This window comes from Phascolarctos cinereus, unplaced genomic scaffold (genome assembly GCF_003287225.1).
Source record: "Phascolarctos cinereus isolate Bilbo 61053 unplaced genomic scaffold, phaCin_HiC Scaffold_4;HRSCAF=312, whole genome shotgun sequence".
Classification (NCBI taxonomy): domain Eukaryota; kingdom Metazoa; phylum Chordata; class Mammalia; order Diprotodontia; family Phascolarctidae; genus Phascolarctos; species Phascolarctos cinereus.
Window position 1 is genome coordinate 588,502,443 of NW_027555847.1, and position 19,003 is coordinate 588,521,445.

The 19,003-nt window shown below is 38.7% G+C and overlaps 1 protein-coding gene across 1 annotated transcript in view; it reads left to right on the plus strand.

Moving 5' to 3' along the window:
- PTDSS1 (phosphatidylserine synthase 1) overlaps window positions 1-19,003 on the plus strand; it is a 65,055-nt gene that overhangs the window by 36,483 nt on the left and 9,569 nt on the right. Inside the window, exons 9-10 of the mRNA XM_020968851.2 lie at window positions 3,055-3,120; window positions 15,008-15,107. Of these exons, the coding sequence (XP_020824510.1) occupies window positions 3,055-3,120; window positions 15,008-15,107 (166 nt within the window). The remainder of the gene's footprint in view (window positions 1-3,054; window positions 3,121-15,007; window positions 15,108-19,003) is intronic.

The window sequence follows — 19,003 nt, forward strand, 5'->3', positions numbered from 1 at the left end:
ACTTACAAGAAAGAGGATTGTGTAAAAAATAGTAGACTTCTGTTATGTTCAGTTTTTTGTTTTTTAAGAAAGAGTGACAGAATTACACTATTTGTCCCTCCTTCTGCCCTTTTTTCTTTGTATTAAACAGCATATTGATTCTCTTTTTAGGCATATCTACCATTACCTAATAACCTATAACTTCTTCTCTATCCTTCAAAGAGAAGCCTTCTCTTGCAACAGATATGTATAGTTATGCAAAACAAATCAACACCCTGACCACATCCTGTACCTTGACTCCATTTTATGGTCCTTATACTTGCTGTTCTTAATTACATTATGATATTCCATATTCCATTTTGTCCTGTCAAAATATTAATCATTAATATGTTCCAGGCATTGTGCTAAACTCTGGGAATACAAATACAAGCAAAAAGGCAGTCCCTCCTTCCAAGGACCTTGGGCTTTAATGGGGAAAAACAGCACATAAAAGGAAACCGAAATGAGGGTTGGAGAGAGAAGTACAGATTAAGGTCCTCAACAGGCATGTGATACAAAAAGTCTAGTGTGCAGTATGGAAAGAAATAAAACATGGCTGGCCTGGGAGCCCTTCTTAAATGGAGATTGTAGGATGAGCCATTCAATCAGAAGGAGAGGCCACAGGGGCAGAACATACTAATAGTATGTGAATTCCTCATCTAGAGTGAGCTTCCAGGACAAGAAGGTTTCTGGGACATAGTAAAGGAAGTCTGGAATGCAGCCTCACTAAATATTTTCATACGGATAATTCTATAGCACTCTTTAGGCATATTCCCAACAGTGGGCTTATTGGATTAAATGGTCTGACCATTTTTATAACTCTTATTCTGTAGTTCCATGTTGCTTTCAAAAAGGAGTCCATCAATTTTTAGTGCCACCAGCATTGAATAAGTAAACATGTTCCCACACATTCCTGCCAGCATTGAATTTTTTTCATTTTTGTTTATTTTTGCCAATTTGGTAAGTGACTCAAGGTTGTTCATTTGCATATTTTTGATGGTTGGAAAGAGTAAATGTTTGTATAACTTCTTTTGTAAACTGTCTTTTCATAGCCTTTGATCATTATCCCATTGGCACTGTTGTGAATTATTTGTGAATTTCTCATAAATTTTAGCTTTTAGTTTTTTATTTGATTTAGTTTGCCACATTTCCCTAATACTCTTTTAGCATTGTTTTTTATTTTACATTTTTTTATTGGTGTATGTTGTTAAATCCATTAAAATCCCAGGCTTAATATTTATGTCAATTAAATTGTTGGGAATTTTCATACTGTTAAAAAAAAATCCAGAACAAAATCAGAAACTAAAACCATATGAATTCGGTTTTTCAGAAGGGCTCAGTAAAATATGTGCCTAGTCAGACCAAGGGATTTCATACTATTCTCTCTGTTAATTTCAAAATCAGCCTCTTTCTGTGCATTATATGTTGCCTAAGGCAATTTGGTGATTGGTTCAGACTGACTTTGGGAATTTAGTTAGGTTATTATAATTGTACTTTAATTAGTTTAGTCATGTAAATTAGCATATGTAGGCCAGTACTTTAAAAAAAAAAAGGTTGTAGGCCCCAAGATCAATCTAGTAAGCTCTGATTTTTTTCTTTTGATTTTATTATGTTTTCATGAGAAATAGTTTTGAGATCTTTGAGCATTCTTAGTATAGTATGCAGTACAATTAGATGGATAATGAAGACTAATTAACAAATACAATCAGGTAATGAAAAATTGTAATTTAATGAAGACTTTGTTCATTAAATAACACTTTAGAGAGAATAAATTAAATCCAGGGGAAGATAGGCTCCCTAGGCATTTTTCTCCAAGTCATGACTAAAGATTGAACCTTGGTGAGTAATGATTCAGAGGCCTAGATATCCGAAGACAATGAAATACTCCTGTAGTCTCCTTCCAGTTGCTGCAGGAGCTTCCATTTTCAATCTATAAAGCCAATCTAAAAAGTCTTGAGAATTCATCATAGTTCAGCTCTAATCTCAGAAATCATCTCTAATAGAGGCTGAAGTTACCATCCAGGGGACCTTTTATTGGAGCCCAACCAAGGCTGTGTTTGTTTTGAAGCCAAATAGAGACTTCATTGTTGGCATTGTGCTCTTATCTGTAATACCCATCTCTTAACTAGGGCTCCACAAAGAGCATGGGCTTAGGAAACTAGCCAGGCCAGGCAAGTCAAGTCCAAAAGCATTTTTAAACAGGTACTGTGTGTCAGACTCTGCTAAGTGCTGAGGATAAAAAGAAAAGTAAAAGACAATCCCTGCCCTCAAGGAGCTCATAGTCTGATGAGGGAAATCTCACATTAAAAGCCTTCTTTTAAAGGTAGGCTTTTAGTTGGGGAAGCCGAGAGACAGAGATGAGGGAGAGAATTCCAAGGATGGGGCCAATCAATGAAAATGCATGGAGTTTGGAGATAAGGCCCATGTCACAGTTAACTCTGGAAAATAAAGTGTGAGAAGAGTGGAATGGTGTGATGGGGTCAGGTTACAAGGGGCTTTGAATGACAGATAGAGACATGTTTGATTATGTAGGTGAGAGGGAGAATTGGAGTATATTGAAAGGGGAGATGACATGGTCAGACCTGAACTTCAGGAAGATCACTTTGGCAGTTAAGTGGAGGATGGATTGGAATGAGGAGAGACTTGGGTCTGGCAGGCCAATTAGCTTACTGTTGCAGGACTCCAGGCATGAGTTGATAAGAGCCTTTACCGTGTGATGGCTGTGTCAGAGAAGGAGATACCTACGAGAGACATTGGGAAAGTAAAATTGACAGACATTAGCAACAGTTTGGACATGAGGGACATGAGAGAGAAGAGTCATGGATGACATCTAAGTTGTGAGCCTAGGTGACTGAGAAGGATGATGGTGCCCTCTGCACTAATAGAAAAGTTAGTAAGAGGGGAGGGCTTGAGGAGAGCTTTGAAAGCACATAGCTTTTTAATGTATTTGCTTTATTGAACATGTAATTATACAATATCCTCTTTAACACCTCCTCAAGAAGTTTTCAGTAATTTCAGACCTCTTGTTTCTTTCAGACAGTACTATGCTTACCTCACTGATACACAGTGCAAACGAGTGGGAACACAGTGCTGGGTATTTGGGTGAGTACTCTATTTTCTCTGGTGTTATAAAATTAAAAGAATGAGGATATTTTTAGTTACCACCTGATATTTGGTTACTGCCTGACGTTTCCCTTTGAAAGTCAATTAACTATTTTGGAGGGAACATAGTTTTTCCAAGTATCCTTTTTTGTGGTTTCTTTAACTAGTTCTGATTGGTTGATATGGAAGGAAGGGGAAACCTTAAATGACTCTTTAAATGACTATGAAACTGGTAGGTACATTCCAGGTAAAAACCGGTAGGTAGTTCCTTTTTAAAAATGAAGCAAAATTCAAATTGCCCTTTAGAATAACTTGAATTTTCCAGGCTCTATGATGGACTTACATACATTCTTTGTTTCCTTCCTGTCATCAGTAACTAACCCCTTAAAACTATTGATACGTGCTAAGGTATATTTTTAATCCTCTTTCTGGCAAACAGAAACAATTTCCTTGCTGACTATATGACCCCTAGACAAAACAATTAGCCTCCCTGGGCTTTTCAGTTCTCTCATCTTTAATGTGGCAGAATTGGATTCAGTGGGTCTCTGAGATCCCTCTCAGCTCTACTTTTTGTGATTCTGCAAAATATGTTGGCACCCACCTATTCACACATTCTTGCCCTTTGTTTAATACTTTCTTGCTAGGGTGTGACATATTTTTTATGTTAATAGTGGGTGAACATTTAGATTCTAATATCTGTTGATCATTTCAAGAAGAACGCAATAGAATTAAAACCTTCCGAAAAATTGAACAGAAAATTGAAAAGATTTAGGGTTATTGCAATGAATTTTAATTCCATCTCCACAGGGACAAAATATCAGTCTTGTAATCAAATGAGTCCCCACATCTATAGATCCTCTGTAGCAACAATCAAAACGGCAGTAAGCTGAGAGCAGACAATATAAGCAACTTTTTCAAATCATTTTATAAATTCTTCCAAGAACTTTTAGGAAATCAAGTGTCTCTTTCCAGTTGTTGAATTTGCTTAACAATATAATATGTAGTTTCCAAAATCCAGGTTTGAGATACATCATGGATCACATATGATAAGTCTTTCTGTGATTGTCAGCCTTTTGCTTCTATGGTAGGTCTCACTCAGAATCATGAGTCAGAATATCTTCTGGCAGAGCCAGAGATCTTCTACCTTGATCTTTTTCTGAGTCTCTCCTTCCTCCCAGCCCTCATCCCCATGTAGTTCTATCCAGTAAAGTAAATAGTCAAAGGTCTTGGGAATGAAATAATCTTAAACTGTTCTAAAACTTTAAGCGGGTAAGAAGCCTAGGCATGGAAAGGATCACTTTGGTAAGCAGAACTGGCATTGTAGGATAAGCCCAATGCCAGATTTAGATATGGATGCCAACACACACATCAAACCCCAGAAAGGGTTTTGATTGATATAGACAGCCACTAAGGAATTTCTAACAGCCCAGAAAATGGGAGGGAGCCACACACTTAGGGCTGTGCAGTAAGTAGGAGGACTGAAGTATGCCTGGAAGCCTGAGAAGGGCCTGGCCAGGGAGGCAGGAACTAGGGGCCTCAGCAGATCTTACTTGGCTTTTGGTTACCCTTTCCTTTGGTTACCTCTGTTGTGGTGCTGGGTAGCTGGGCTAAGCCCCAGGGTCATCTTTCCTTCTCCACATCGAGGGTTCTATGGTCTCCAGGAGCCAAAGCTCAACCTTACAGGCTGACTTAGAATTGGTAAAGTCCAGAAGAATCTGACTTTTTAATGAAAACAAAGCATCAGGACGGCCTGTGGCAGGTGTTGACTCAATGTGATTCTTGCCTAATGCTCTAAATATCAAAGTGAAGAAATCAGTGGACAGGAGTAACTAACTCTTTCAAGGTAACCAAATGCCTCATCATTGCTGAGCATTCTGGGTAGGTCCCACCTTTCTACTCTTACCTAATATGGTGGGAGCCAAGCCACTAGGGACTTTTCTTCTGGTGTCACACATGGGCATTACCATTCAGGACCCATGCCAGGAACAGCTTAGGTGAAGATTTGGGGGCCATGCACTTGTCAAACCTTAACACAGGCAGGAATCCTAAGGAAAGCTTAGGGAAGTCACTGACTTTCCTTGGGACAGAAGGGCAAAATTTAGATTTTTCATTACCAATGCATACCATGAAAGGAGAGTCTCACAATCCTTCTAACCTTGAGTTTTTAAAAGATGTCCCAAAAATTACTACTGGGATACTGTACTACCAACTTAGAGCAGCCCAGCATTCAGACAGAGGTTTTTGTTCCTTCATTGTTAAGTCTTCCTATTACTGTAAAACAGAATTAGCCAAGCTTTAAATTATTTATTCACTTATAGGGACACGAACTGGTTTTAGACCATCTTAACAATGTTTATGAGTTGTCACGTTGTACTCAGTATGAAAATAACCTCAGATTCAGAAATTTGGTGTTTGTGCTTGGCTGAGGATCCAAAGGGGTGAAACTAAAATCTATGGAATTATGACTTCATGCCTCTATATCAGAATCCTCCCCTAAGCTGATGACAGTGCAGTGTTAGGAGCCTCAATTAGCCTCAGATTGCTGGGTGCCAGCCTATTTAGATTGGAGACTTGAGAAGTACATCCTTTGTGCTATTCTTATTTATTAAGATACTCCCTTTAAAAAATATGTATTGATCAGTGACATCAAATCAGGCTTTCCCAATTCCCCATTTTCTGCAAAACACTGAGTGTTGTAAATAAGTTTGTTTAATCCAGGGTAGAAGTAGCATCATCCCCAGTCATTGGAATTTTCTTCCCAGGAAGTGCTAATGTCTCCTAGAATCTTAATTTTCAGTGGTGGTGATTTAAAAAAAAAATTTCTAGGCATAGAAAGCTGTAGTGTCCTGTTCATTAAAGGTACTGTACTCTAAAGAAGCAATACCTTCTGTCACCTTCAGACATTGAAAATAGTTACCCCTTTCTCCGAAAAGAAACTTTAGAGTAATAAAAATGCCACATCCTGCTCCAGCTTCTGAGATACTAGCCAGTTCTGAAGGTCAGTACTCTGATGTCCAAGTTAGATTGTATATGTCTAGATTGGGTTTTTTTATTCTTTAAACAAAACTATGTAAAAATTCCAGCAGCCAAGTCACTCAGAAACAAAGGGCCACTTTTATACTTTTTGTGTTTTGTTTTTGTTTTGTTTTACAAATTCTCAATGTAAGCTGATTTCCTTCCATGAAGCAAAAGCAGCTTAAGAGGGAATGACGGATTAGATTCCCTTTGTTGAGTGCCAGAGCTAGAAAGGGAAATTCCACATTTTGATTCAAACTGCTGAACCACTAAACAAAGGAAAATATCCCCATAGAGGGAATAATTTTGTTCTATAGAAAGGAATAATTCCAAAAACCTACTTGATAGCTTGTTTTAGACCCAAGTGACACCTGACGATGGCCTCCCTTCCCTTGTCTTCATCTTCATTGCAGTTGTAAATAATCTCCATACATGTATTTCCCATTCTCAACTAAAAACTCACTCCAGGATCCACAGCTAAAGAATGATAATGCTTTAGTATTTTCCGCTAGACTGAGTCTTTTCAGCATTTAAGGCAAAGGAAATATGGGAAGGTGCTTTAACAAAACTTTACTTCATTTAGACAGCCAAAAAATGACAAGGCTACTTTATAGAGAAGTTGTAAGAATGATATCAGTCAATAATTTTATAGAAAGTTCTTTGAGAAGCTTGTAACTTCTTACTGGAAAATTATTTTAAAATAATACCAGCAGTTGTGTTATTATATGTTGTTATAAAATAACACCAGCATCTCTTCCCATGTTATGTATGGGTCAGCCTAACCTATTCAAACCTAACGTATTCAGGTTTAAAACCTATTCCTTGGGCTGCTAGAGAAAAAGAAGCATGTGTCCTGATAACTCAAAAGACCCTTTCCTCATTCTGACTCATCACTTAATCTAAACTTTAACCAAAACTCCCTGTATTCCACATTATTTTATTAGTGTTAAGTAATATTTTGATAGTTTCTTTCCTTAACTTTTTTTTCCTTCCTTTTGTATTTTTTTCCCCTTTTTGTGACATCCTAAACCTAAAATGAATCCTTGTGCTTACAATGTTATTTCTGCCTCAGCATCTGACTTTTTTTTCTAAGGAGTTTCTGACGAAAAAGGATGCTGTTGGAATTCATTGCCTGTAGTGATAGAACTTCTTCATTTAAATTATGACTTTTCCTCTTCTCTGGACTTTTCCTTAACAATGTTTAGGTTATATTTTTTGTTGCTACAGTTAACTTTTTTTAAAGATTACATGGTGGTCCTTTAAATTCATGCCAGATTACTGTGTTTTTCAAGTTTTTACACTCACAGATTTTCCCTTAGTGGAGACAGGGGTTTCCAACTTTCGAAACCCCACCAGGGAATATGAAGATATGATGCCTAAGTTTGTTCTATTTGCTTCTGTTTTGAAGTGTTCCTTCAGTTCTCTGGAATTCATAGGGATATCTTTGTCTGGCCCTCCTTTATTTGCCTTCCCTACTATAGTCTTCAGCCACCTACCCCATTATGCTATCCCATACCATGTGCTTTCACTTTCCTGTCTTCGAAAGGAGAAAATTGACTTCATTAATTAAAAAAAAAACAGTATTTAATAATCATGTAGTGCCTTGCACACATCTTTTGTGAATTTCACAATAATCCTGGGAGGTAAATAAAAACAACAATACCTTTGGTACAACAAATCATTTGGGGTCATAGGCTTCAGGTAAATAAAAACACAACCAACAACCTCAGAGTTGGAGTCCAGGAAGGTAAAAGTAAGGAGGCTGAAAGCGATGGTCAGGAAAGTTCCGGGGGGGGGGGGATCTCCAGGGCTCTGTGCACATGTCCTAACCTTGTTTTTATATCCTCTTTGCTGGCTCCTATATCCATCTGCCTAATAGCAAAGTACGTTGTCCCAGGTCTGATCCACACCACTTTGGCTTGGTGTAGAGTAATAGGGTTCCACATTCCCCCTCTCTCCTTGTACTAGTATCCTGGCCCCATAAAAAGCTGACATTTGTATAGTGCTTTAATGGGTTATTATTGTTGTTTGGTGAGGCAGTTGAGGTTAAGTGACTTGCCCAGGGTCACATAGCTAGTGTCAAGTGTCTGAGGCCAGATTTGAACTCAGAATCTCCTGACTCCAGGGCTGGTGTTCTATCCACTGCACCACCTAGCTGCCCCTATAGTGCTTTAATGTTTGCAAAGCCTTTAATGTATTGTCTCATTTCCTGCAAGAAGAGTAGAATAGAGATAGGGATTAGACCTGTGATTTCATAAGTTTTGGGAACTCCCATCCCAGGTGATGTGTTCAGTTATTGAGTCCTGTCCAACTTATCTGTTGTGTCCAACTCTTTGTGACCCCCGTAGACTATAGCATACCAGGACCTTCTATCTTCACATCTCTTAAAGTCTGTCCAAGTTCAGATTCTTTGTTGCCGTGATACTATCTATCCATCTCATCCTCTGCCTTCCCCTTTTCCTTTTGCCTTCAGTCTTATTCAACATCAGGGTTTTTTCCAGAATCCTTAAGTATTGACTGATTTGATCTCTTTGCTGTCCAAGGGTCTTCAAAAAGTCTTTTCTAGCACCACAATTCAAAAGTGGCAGTTCTACTGCACTCAGCTTTCCTTCTAGTCCAACTCTCATAGCCATACATTACTACTGAAAAAACCATAGCTTTAACCATATGTACCTTTGTTGGTGAGGTGATGTCTCTGCTTTTCAGTATACCATCCAGATTTGCCATAAGTTTCCTTCTGAGGAGCAAGTGTCTTTTAATTTCATGGCTGCAGTCACTGTCTGCAGTGATCATTGCTTCTAATTTTCCTCCCTTCTGTTTGCTAAGAAATGATGAGACCAGTTGCCTAGGTGTTAGTTTTTTGTTTTTTTAGTGTTAAACTTCAAGCCAGCTTTTACAGTCTCCTCTTTCACCCTCATCAAGTTGTTTCTTAATTCCTCTTCACTTTCTGCTATCAGAATAGTATCAGCTGCATATCTAAGATTGTTGATGTTTCTCCCAGCATACTTAATTCCAGCTTTTGATTCATCCAGCCTGGCATTTCACATGATGTATTCTGCATGTAAATTATATAAGATGACAGTACACAGCCTTGTTGTACTCCTTTTCCAATCTTAGATCAGTCAGTTGTTCCATGTTCAATTCTGACTTGTTTCTTGACCCAAATACAGATTCCTCAGGAGACAAGTAAGATGATCTGGTACTCCCATCTCTTTGAGGACTTGCCATATTTTGACGTGATCTGCACAGCTAAAGGCTTTAGAGTACTCAGTGAAGCAGAAGTCAGTGTTTTTCTGGAACTCCCCTACTTTCTCCATTATCCAGCGAATGTTAGCAATTTGGTCTCTAGTTCCTCTGCCTCTTTGAAAACCATCCTGCTTTTCTGGTAGTTCTCAGTTTACATATTGCTGAAGCCTAGCTTGGAGAATCTTAAGCATAATCTTGTTGGCATGTGAAATGAGTACAATTGTTCAGTAATTTGAACATTCCTTGGCGTTGCTCTTCTTTAGGATTGAGATGTAAACTGATCTTTTCCAATCCAGTGTCCACTATTATATTTTCCAAATTTGCTGTCATGTTGAGTACAACATTTTAATAGCATAATCTTTTAGCATTTTAAATAGCTTTGCTGGAATTCTACCAACTCCACTAGCCTTATTGTTAGCAATGCTTCCTAAGGCTCAGTTGAATTCATTCTCCAAGATGTTTAGCTCCAGATTAGTAACCATACTGTCAAAGTTATCAGATATGTTAAGATCTTTTTATCTTTGTTTGCATGAAATTTTCCCTTGATAGCTCTTATTTTCTCAGAGAGGTCTCTTATCTTTCCGATTCTATTGTTTTCTTCTATTTCTTTGTATTACTCATTTAAGAAAGCCTTTTTATCTCTCCCCACTATTCTCCAGGATTCTACATTCAGTTGCATATATCTTTCTATTTCTCTTTTACCTTTTACTTTCCTTTTTTCCTCTGCTGTTTTTGAAGCCTCATCAGATAGCTATTTTGCTTTCTTGTCTCTTTTGCTTTGAAATGTTTTTTATTGCTGCCTCCTGTACAATAGTTTTTCAGATGCTCTACCAGATTTAATCACTTCCACTTGATTTTCGTGAGGGTTGTTATTTAGGTAGGAACTATATGGTCTGATAGTTTTCCCTACCCTCTTTAATTTAAATCTGAATTTTGCAGTAAGTAGCTCATGATCTGAGCCACAGTCAGCTTCTGGTCTTGTTTTAACTGACTGTATAGAGCTTCTCCACCCACCTTTGGCTGCAAAGCATATGATCAGTCTGATTTTTATATTGACCATTTGATGATATTCATGTGTAAAGTTGCCTTTTGGGTTGTTGAAAAAGAGTGTTATGACCAGCAAATAATTTGACAAAACTATTAGTCTCTGCCCTGCTTCATTTTGTACACCAATGCTAAACTTGCCTGTTATTCCAGTTACCTTCTGATTTCCTACTTTTAGCATTCCAATTTCCTGTGATAAATGTGTCACATACTTTTTTTGGTGTTATTTCTAGAAGATGTTGTAGGTCTTTGTAGAACTCATCAACTTTTGCCTATTCAGCATCAGTGCTCCAAACATCGACTTGTATTTCTGTGATGTTGAACAGTTTGGCTTGGATTCGAACAGATGTCATTTGGTCATTTTTGAGATTATACCCCAGCACTGCTTTTCTCACCCTTTCATTAACTATGAGGGCTACTCCATTTCTGTTAAGAGATTCTTGCCCACAGTAGTAAATATAGTGATCATCTGAATTAAACTCCTGTCTATTTAAGTTCACTGACACCAAGGCATCAGTATTTAATCTTTCCATCTCCTGTCTGACCGCATCCAACTTACCTTGGTTCATACGTTGAGGCTTAGGGGTAGCGGGACGCCGAAACATTGGGAGCAAGAGATGCAGGTTCTTCCCAAATGAATTTGACCCAAGCCTTCTTTCAACCAACGACAATGTTTATTAAAACATTGATGGGACGTGGGAGAGATTTTAGGAATCTGACATATTGGCCAGACTCTTAAGGAATCTAAGCATTTGTATCGCTAATGCAAGTGGGCCAGAGTTTAAGAATCTGAGCACCGTAATGGCTGTCAAGATGGATCTTATATACAGAAAGACTGTGGGGGGGATTTAGTATTTAGAGCACTTCTTCATATGTCTATAGATAGCTTTAATTTTTTTCATCTGAAAACTGCCTGTTCATATCCTTTGACCATTTATCAATTGGGGAATGGCATATATTCTCATAAATTTGACTTGGTTTTCTATATATATTTGAGAAATGAGGCTTTAATCAGAGACATTTGCTGTAAAGATTGTTTCCCAGCTTTCTGCTGTCCATCTAATCTTGATTGCATTGGTTTTGTGTGTACAAAAGCTTTTCAATTTAATATGATCAAAATTATCTATTTTACATTTTGTAATGCTCTCTATCTAGGTTGGTCATCAGTTCTTCCTCTCCCTATAGATCTGACAAGTAGACTATTTTTGGTCTTTGATTGCTTCATTGTCTGTGGTACCTTTTAGCAAGATGTAGTTTCCTTCCTTATCTCTTTTAACTAGGTCTGTTTTTGCTTTAACTTTGTCTGAGATCAAGATTGCTACCTCTGCTTTTTTTCACTTCAGCTGAAGCATAATAGATTCTGCTCTGGCCCTTTGCCTTTACTCTGTGTGTGTCTCTTTCTGCTTCAAGTGTGTTTCTTATAACCAACATAGGATTCTGGGTTTTGATCCACTCTGCTATTCACTTCCATTTTATGGGAGAGTTCATCCCATTCACATTCACAGTTAAGATTACTACCTGTGTATTTCCTGCCATCCTATTCTTCCTCCTCTTTCCCACATTACCAGTGTTTTGCTTCTGTCTACCACCTACCCTGATTTGTCCTCCCTTCTGTTAGTCCCCACCCTCATATCCCCTTACTTAATCTCCCCGCTCCCCGCTTCCCTGTCGGGTAAAGTAGATTTCTATATTCATCTAACTGTATATTATTCCCTCTTTAAGTCAATACTGATGAGAGTAACGTTCAAGTGATGCTCATCACCCACCCTCCTATCTTCCCCTCCACTGTAATAGGTCTTTCATGCTTCTACATGTGAAATAATTTACCCCTTTCTACCTCTCCCTTCCTTCTGCATCCATTGTACTGCTCTTACTCATCCCTTAATTTTTTTTACATCATTCCCTCAAATTTACCTTATATCCACATTGTCTCTGTGTGTGTGTGTGTGTGTGTGTGTGTGTGTGTGTGTATTCCTTCTAGCTGTACTATTAGTGATACATTTTAAAGAATTACAAGTATCATCTTCCCGTGTAGTGTTGTAAATAGTTTAGTTCTATTGAATCCCTTATGTTTTCTTTTCCCTTTTTACTTCTTTATGCTTCTCTTGGGTCTTGGTATTGGAAGTCAGATTTTTGGTTTAGTTCTGGTCTTCTCCTTATAAAAGCTTGAAATCCTTTTATTTCATTGAATGACCATTTTTTTCCCCTTGATGTATTATATTTAATTTTGTCAGGGAAGTGATTCTTGGTTGTAGTCCTAGCTCCTTTGCCCTCTGGAATATCATGTTCCATGACTTCTGATTCTTTAATGTTGCAGCTGCCGAGCCCAGTGTGATCCTGATTGTGACTCCCCAATATTTGAATTGTTTCTTTCTGGCCACTTGCAGTATTTTTTCCTTGACTTGACAGTTCTGAAATTTGGCTATAATATTCCTTGGGGTTTTTATTTTGGGATCTCTTTTCTGAAGTTGTCGGTGGACTCTTTCAATGCCTATTTTGCCCTGTGGTTCTAGGACATCAGGGCAGTTTTCCTTGATAATTTTTTATTTAGTTAGTTTTAGTTTTCAACATTCACTTCCATGCAATTTTGAGTTCCAAATTTTCTCCCCATCTCTCCCCTCCCCCTACTCCAAGAGGGTGTGCAGTCTGATATAGGCTCTACATATACATTCATATTGAACCTATTTTCACATTAGTATGTTGTAAAGAAGAATTAGAACCAATGGGAGAAACCATGAGAAAGAAGAAAAAAAGAGGGATCAAATAATGTGCTTCAATCTGCATTCAGACTCCATAGTTCTTTTTCTGAATGTGGACAGCATTTTCCATCATGAGTCCTTTGGAGTTGTCTTGGATCCTTGCATTGCTGAGAGGAGATGAGTCTATCAAAGTTAGTCATCACACAGTGTCGCTATTACTGTGTACAGTGTTCTCCTGGTTCTGCTCATTTCACTCAGCATCAGTTTATTTAAGTCTTTCCAGATTTTTCTGAAATCTGCCTGAGGCCAGGTGGGGTGTTTCTGCATTTCTCCAGGGCTACACCAAAGCATGTGGATCTAGCCCCCAGAGAATGCCTGTGTGCCCTGGGCTGTGCTCAAGCACATGGAGGTCTGGCCACTGGAGGGTGCCTGCCCACCAAGGGCTGTGCTGCAGCACATAGTGATTCTCAGAGCTGGAGTCTGCCAGTTCCCCTGGCTATGCTAAGGCACAAGGGTGAGTGGTAGAGAATAGGGGGTAGTTCTGGTGTTGGCTTTGTCTACTCCACCACAGTGGGGCTAAGGATCTCCTACTGGTTTGCTGAGGTGGGCTTGCTGGGACAGTTCCTGTCCTGGAATTGCTCCCCTTTTATCTGAGTGAGATGGACCTCTCTTGCTGATCCTTCTAGTCTCCCAGGCTGAAAGACTGCTCCACCCGTCTCTCCACTGGCTCTTTGGTGGCTCCACAGTTCCAGGATTTGTTTTGGGGCACTATTTTATGGTTTTTTGGTTGTTTAGAGATGAATATGGGAGAGCTACAGCAATTTACTGTTGTTTTGCCCTCTTGGCTCCTGGAAGTCCCTATGCATTATTGATCTTTACAGCATCAGGCTTTTCCTTTTGTCACCAGATATATCCACAGCTGAGCTTCCTTTCAGCTTTGGCCCAGCTGCTTTCTCCTTTCTGGAGCTACTTGTAGTTGTCCTCCCCTCTTCCCCAGTACTGTATTGGATACCTTCCAACCTGAAGGACTCATCTTCTGGTGTCATACCTTTTATCATTTTAGTAGTGTAAGTTAGCTCATGTTCATCCAGTTCTAGTAGTATGGATTTCACAGGTCAATCAGAATATCAGAGTTCGCCTTCTCATCACTGAAAATAATAACCTTTTTTCCACTCCCTTTCACTGCTAGCATCTGATACTGTTGCCTTCTCTTTCCTTCCTGAAACTCTTCTCTTTCACTCTTGGGTTCTGGGGTATGACATTGTTTATGTTCTTTACCTACTTTTCCTAGGCAGCTCAGTGTATAGAGCACTGGGCCTGGAGTCAGAAAGACCTGAGTTCAGATCCAGCTTCAGAGAGTTACTAGCTGTGTGACCTGTTTCTAGAGAAAAATAGCAGTAGACTTGAACTGTATGTTTCTGTACACACAGACAAATAAGCAATAGTCCTTTTGCTCTGTTAAAAGATGGCAAGATATGCTATTTTCTGCTATTTCTAGCTGTGGCTAATAGTTGATGATCAAAAGGAAATTAGTTTTTGTGACATTTTATCTACCTAAGTTCAATAATGTCCTTTAAAAAAAGAGACTGGGGGCAGCTGTGTGGCGCAATGAATAGGGTTCTGTCCAGCCTTGGAATTAGGAGGACTTGTGTTCAAATTTGGCCTCAGACACTTGACACTTACTAGCTGTGTGACCCTGGGCAAGTCACTTAACCCCGATTGTCTCTCTCTCACACACACACACACACACACACACACACACACACACACACACACACACAAATAGCGCCTGGCATGCAAAATAAATGTTTTGAAAAGCTCGGGGGGGGGAGGCGTTGGGAAGATGGCAAAATACTTAACCTTTTTTTTTCTTTGTCCTTTAGAGTCATTGGTTTCCTGGAAGCGATTGTTTGCATAAAATTTGGGCAAGATCTCTTCTCCAAAACTCAAATACTTTATGTTATACTTTGGCTTCTTTGTGTGGTGAGTTATTCTTGTTCAACATAACACTGAACACCAGAACACAGTTGGTAGAGCTCCAAGACTCCCCTCTAAAAAACATTCCTCCTGGAACCTGTCCCAAGAAATGTATTGGAAAAAAATCTATTTGAAAGTCTTAAGATTGGCCTCAGCAATTGAGGTATTTAAGAGTTCATGAGTAAAACACATTGACCTAGACTGAACTCATGGTAAATCATAATGACGTGTCAGAAAAATAACCATCCCTTGCTTAAAAGAGATCCTGAGGCAGTTGGAAGTAAATGCCAGCAGATAGAAGGTAATATAACAACTTCATGCCATAAACTGCTTATTTTAAGTCTCCATTGTCATCTACCCATACATGGGAGCAAAAGGCACAGGCTTTATATGGGGCTGCCCTGGTGTTCTGTCTCTCATATCAGTGGCTAGAAAAGTACCTTTCCCCAAATACCCATACTCCTTGTGAATTTCTATAACACTTAACATTAACACTCATTTAACATATAGTAGACACTGCCTTATATTGACAGTTATTTGTGTGTGTGTGTGTGTGTGTGTGTGTGTGTGTGTGTGTGTGTGTGTATCTTTCCAACTAGATTATGAGCTCCTTGAGAGGAGATTGATTGATATGCCGATTGATTAATGAGGGAAAATAAAAATAGAGTCTTATTGGTTTTTCGTATCTATGAGTTTTAATAAAGGTCAGGGCTGTCCTCTAATTCAGAAGTCTGAGTTGCGCATTATTCAACAAGCAGAGCCTTTTATCCCTTAGAGTTCTAAAAGAAACACTCTCTGGAATGGGTACTCAGTATTTCCCAAGGTCTCCTACAAGAGCCAAGTAAATTGATCAGTAGCAATTGTGTAGTGACCAGTTATTGTGAATGTAAATGCTCATTATCATAAAGTGAAAGCTAAACTTTCTGTACAACTATAGCCGGTGGTATGTGTGTAGGATCACATACAACCTGGATCTTTTTTATTTTTTTTCTCTTTTCCCTAAACAAAGAAGAGGCCTGTGCAATTGCTGTTTTACATTCAGACTTTGACAAATTAGGGAGTACTTGCGTAGGCTTCCACAGGTGTGAGGGCAAACCCATGAATTCCAGGCTTTTGTCTCTTGTGACAAATGTAAAATGGATCTCTCTCTCCTTGTTTTCCCCCTAAAGATGGTAAGTTTGTCAGTGACAACAATATATCTTTTGTGGCCTTATCTTGTAAGGCAAACCATTTGTTCAACAAACATTTCTTTAAGTGCCTACTTTGTGCCAGGCAGTAAACATCTGCCAGTACCCACTAGACTAGAACCCAACTTTGAAACTTACACTCCCCAATATGTGAGTCTCTTGGTTCATTGAATTGATACTTATACTATCTACCTCACAGTGTTGTTATGAGGAAAATACTTTGTAATATTTAAAGTTCCCTAATAATGAGACAGCCCTTCTTCTCACAGAGGCCAGCTCTTCTGTGTGATCCTTTGATCTCATCCCTTCCATTAAATTCTCCATTAAATTATCACTTCTATTGTCTTACCATCTTTAATCTTTAGCATCTTCCTCTGTCTATCCCTTATCCTTTCTGCTGCCTACAAACAGTTCCAAATCTTCTCTGCCTTTTAAAAAACTTTACTAGTCACAACCATCCCCTCAAACTATCATCTTATATTCCTTGTCCCTTTCTCAGCCAAACCAAAAAAGCCATTTACACTCATTACTGCCACTTCCTCTCCTTTTATTTCTCAACTCTTCACTCTAGTTTCTGATAGCATCACTCAGCTCAAACCACTCTCTTCAAAGTCACCACTGATATCTTAATTGCCAGATCTGATCCAAATCTTCTTCTTTCTTACTCTTTTTGTAACATTTGACGTTATTGTTGATCTTCTCCTCTTGAAAACTTTCTCTTTTCTAAGCTTTTGTAAAACTGTTCTATCTTGGTTTTCCTTTGTCGTCTCTAACCACTCCTTAGTCTTCTTTGGTAGTTTAACATCCACTTAACCTCAGATGTCACCCTGAGGTCCTATCATGGATCCTTTCCTCTCTAGACTCTCACTTGGTGACTTCATCAACTTCCTGGGGTTTATTTGCCTTCGTTATGCACATGGCATCCACATCTATATACCTAGTCCCAGTCTCTACCCTGAGTTTCCACCCTGTATCACCAGCTGTCTGTAGGACATTTCAAGCCATTTGTCACATAGACACCCCAAACTCACCATGTCCAAAATAAATTAATTCTCTTTTCCCAAAAACCAACCCCTTTTCTATGTGTCTGTGTCTGAAGTATTCCCTGTTGATGGTCTTCCAGTCTTCCTGGTATTTAACCTTGGTGTTATCCTTGAGTCCTCACTATTCTTCACCACCTCACATATCCAGTTAATTGTCAAATCCTTTCTCTTCTATCTCTGTAGCATTTTTCTCATCTGTCCCATTCCAACTACTCACACAGCCACCACTGTAGTTTAGGCTTTTATCATCTCATACCTGGACTATTGATCTTCCTGCCTAAAGTATCTTTCTACTTCTATCCTTGCTCCAAAAAGTTGCCAGAATGATTTTCCTTAATTGAGTATCTCCCTGTGTCACTCCCCTACTTAGACTGCAGTGTTTTCCTATTGCCTCTAAGATGAAATATAAACGTATTTGTTTAGCTTTTAAAACCCTTCACAACCTTTGTTCTTAGTCTTATAATGTATAACTCCCTTCCCCCACTTTACATTCTAGGAAAAATGACCTTGCTGTTTCTTACATACCACACTCTGTCTCCTGTCCCAGCAATCTTCACACTGGCTGGCCCTGTATCTACAATGTACTTCCTCCTCACCTCCAGCTCATAGAATCCCTTGCTTCTTCAGAGACTCAGCTCAAGGACCATCTACATGAAGCCTTTCCTAATCCCTCTCACTACTGCTAGTAGTCTTTCTCTTTAAGCGATCTCATACGTATGTGTATGTTGTCTCCCTGAGAGAATATAATCTCCTTAAGGGCAGGGATTATTTGGATTCCTAGCACCTAACACAGTACCTGACACAAAGAAATCACTTTAATAAATGCTTGTATCAACATGAGCATCTATTATAATATTACATAATATTAATCAATAGCTTCAAAATGGTATATTTTAATATAATTTTTCAGGCTCATTACCTAATTCATTTTTAGCCCTACTGCAGAGAGATTTTAGATAACCAGTTTCAATTTACACATGTGGCTGGGCAGAATTCATGAGTAAAGTCATAGTATCTCTTCTCTTACATGGCAGATAGGCTTCCTATAGATTGATCTGTCATTCCAACACCTCTTTGAGAAAGGAGTCAAATGCCATTATCCCCATTTTAAAGACAGGGCAAGTGAAGAATAAACAAAATACCTTGCCTTATCTCTCTTTTATGCCACTCATAGCAATTAGTGCCGTGCTGTGGACAAAAGCCAGAAAACCGGCTACACAGCTCTTGATGGTTAGTATAGCATTTCTGACATCTATCAGGCATTGTGAGCATTGGATATGATGGAAAGATACTACCAGTGACTGTTTGGATAAAGATACTGCCTTTTCAGATAGAAATAATTGCCTAACAAAACCAAAACTTTGATCCAGATTCAACTTTGACCTAGGAGGTCAAAGGGGGCCTAAGGACACCTAGGTTTACTCACCTGTTCTAAACCTTAGTTTTTTCACTTTCTTAAAATAAGAGAGTCTAGAGATGGTCCAAAATGCCTTCCAACTTTGAAATTCCAGTTCCATAAAAAGTTAAACACATTTGAATTATTCACTCTGAAAAAGAAAGCTGTGGGATGAATTGGGGGTTGTCTTCTAGATTGGGGTTAAAGATAGGGTTGTTTTTGTTTTCTACTAAAGAACAAGAAGAAGAAAAGAAAGAGAAGAGATTTAAATTTATT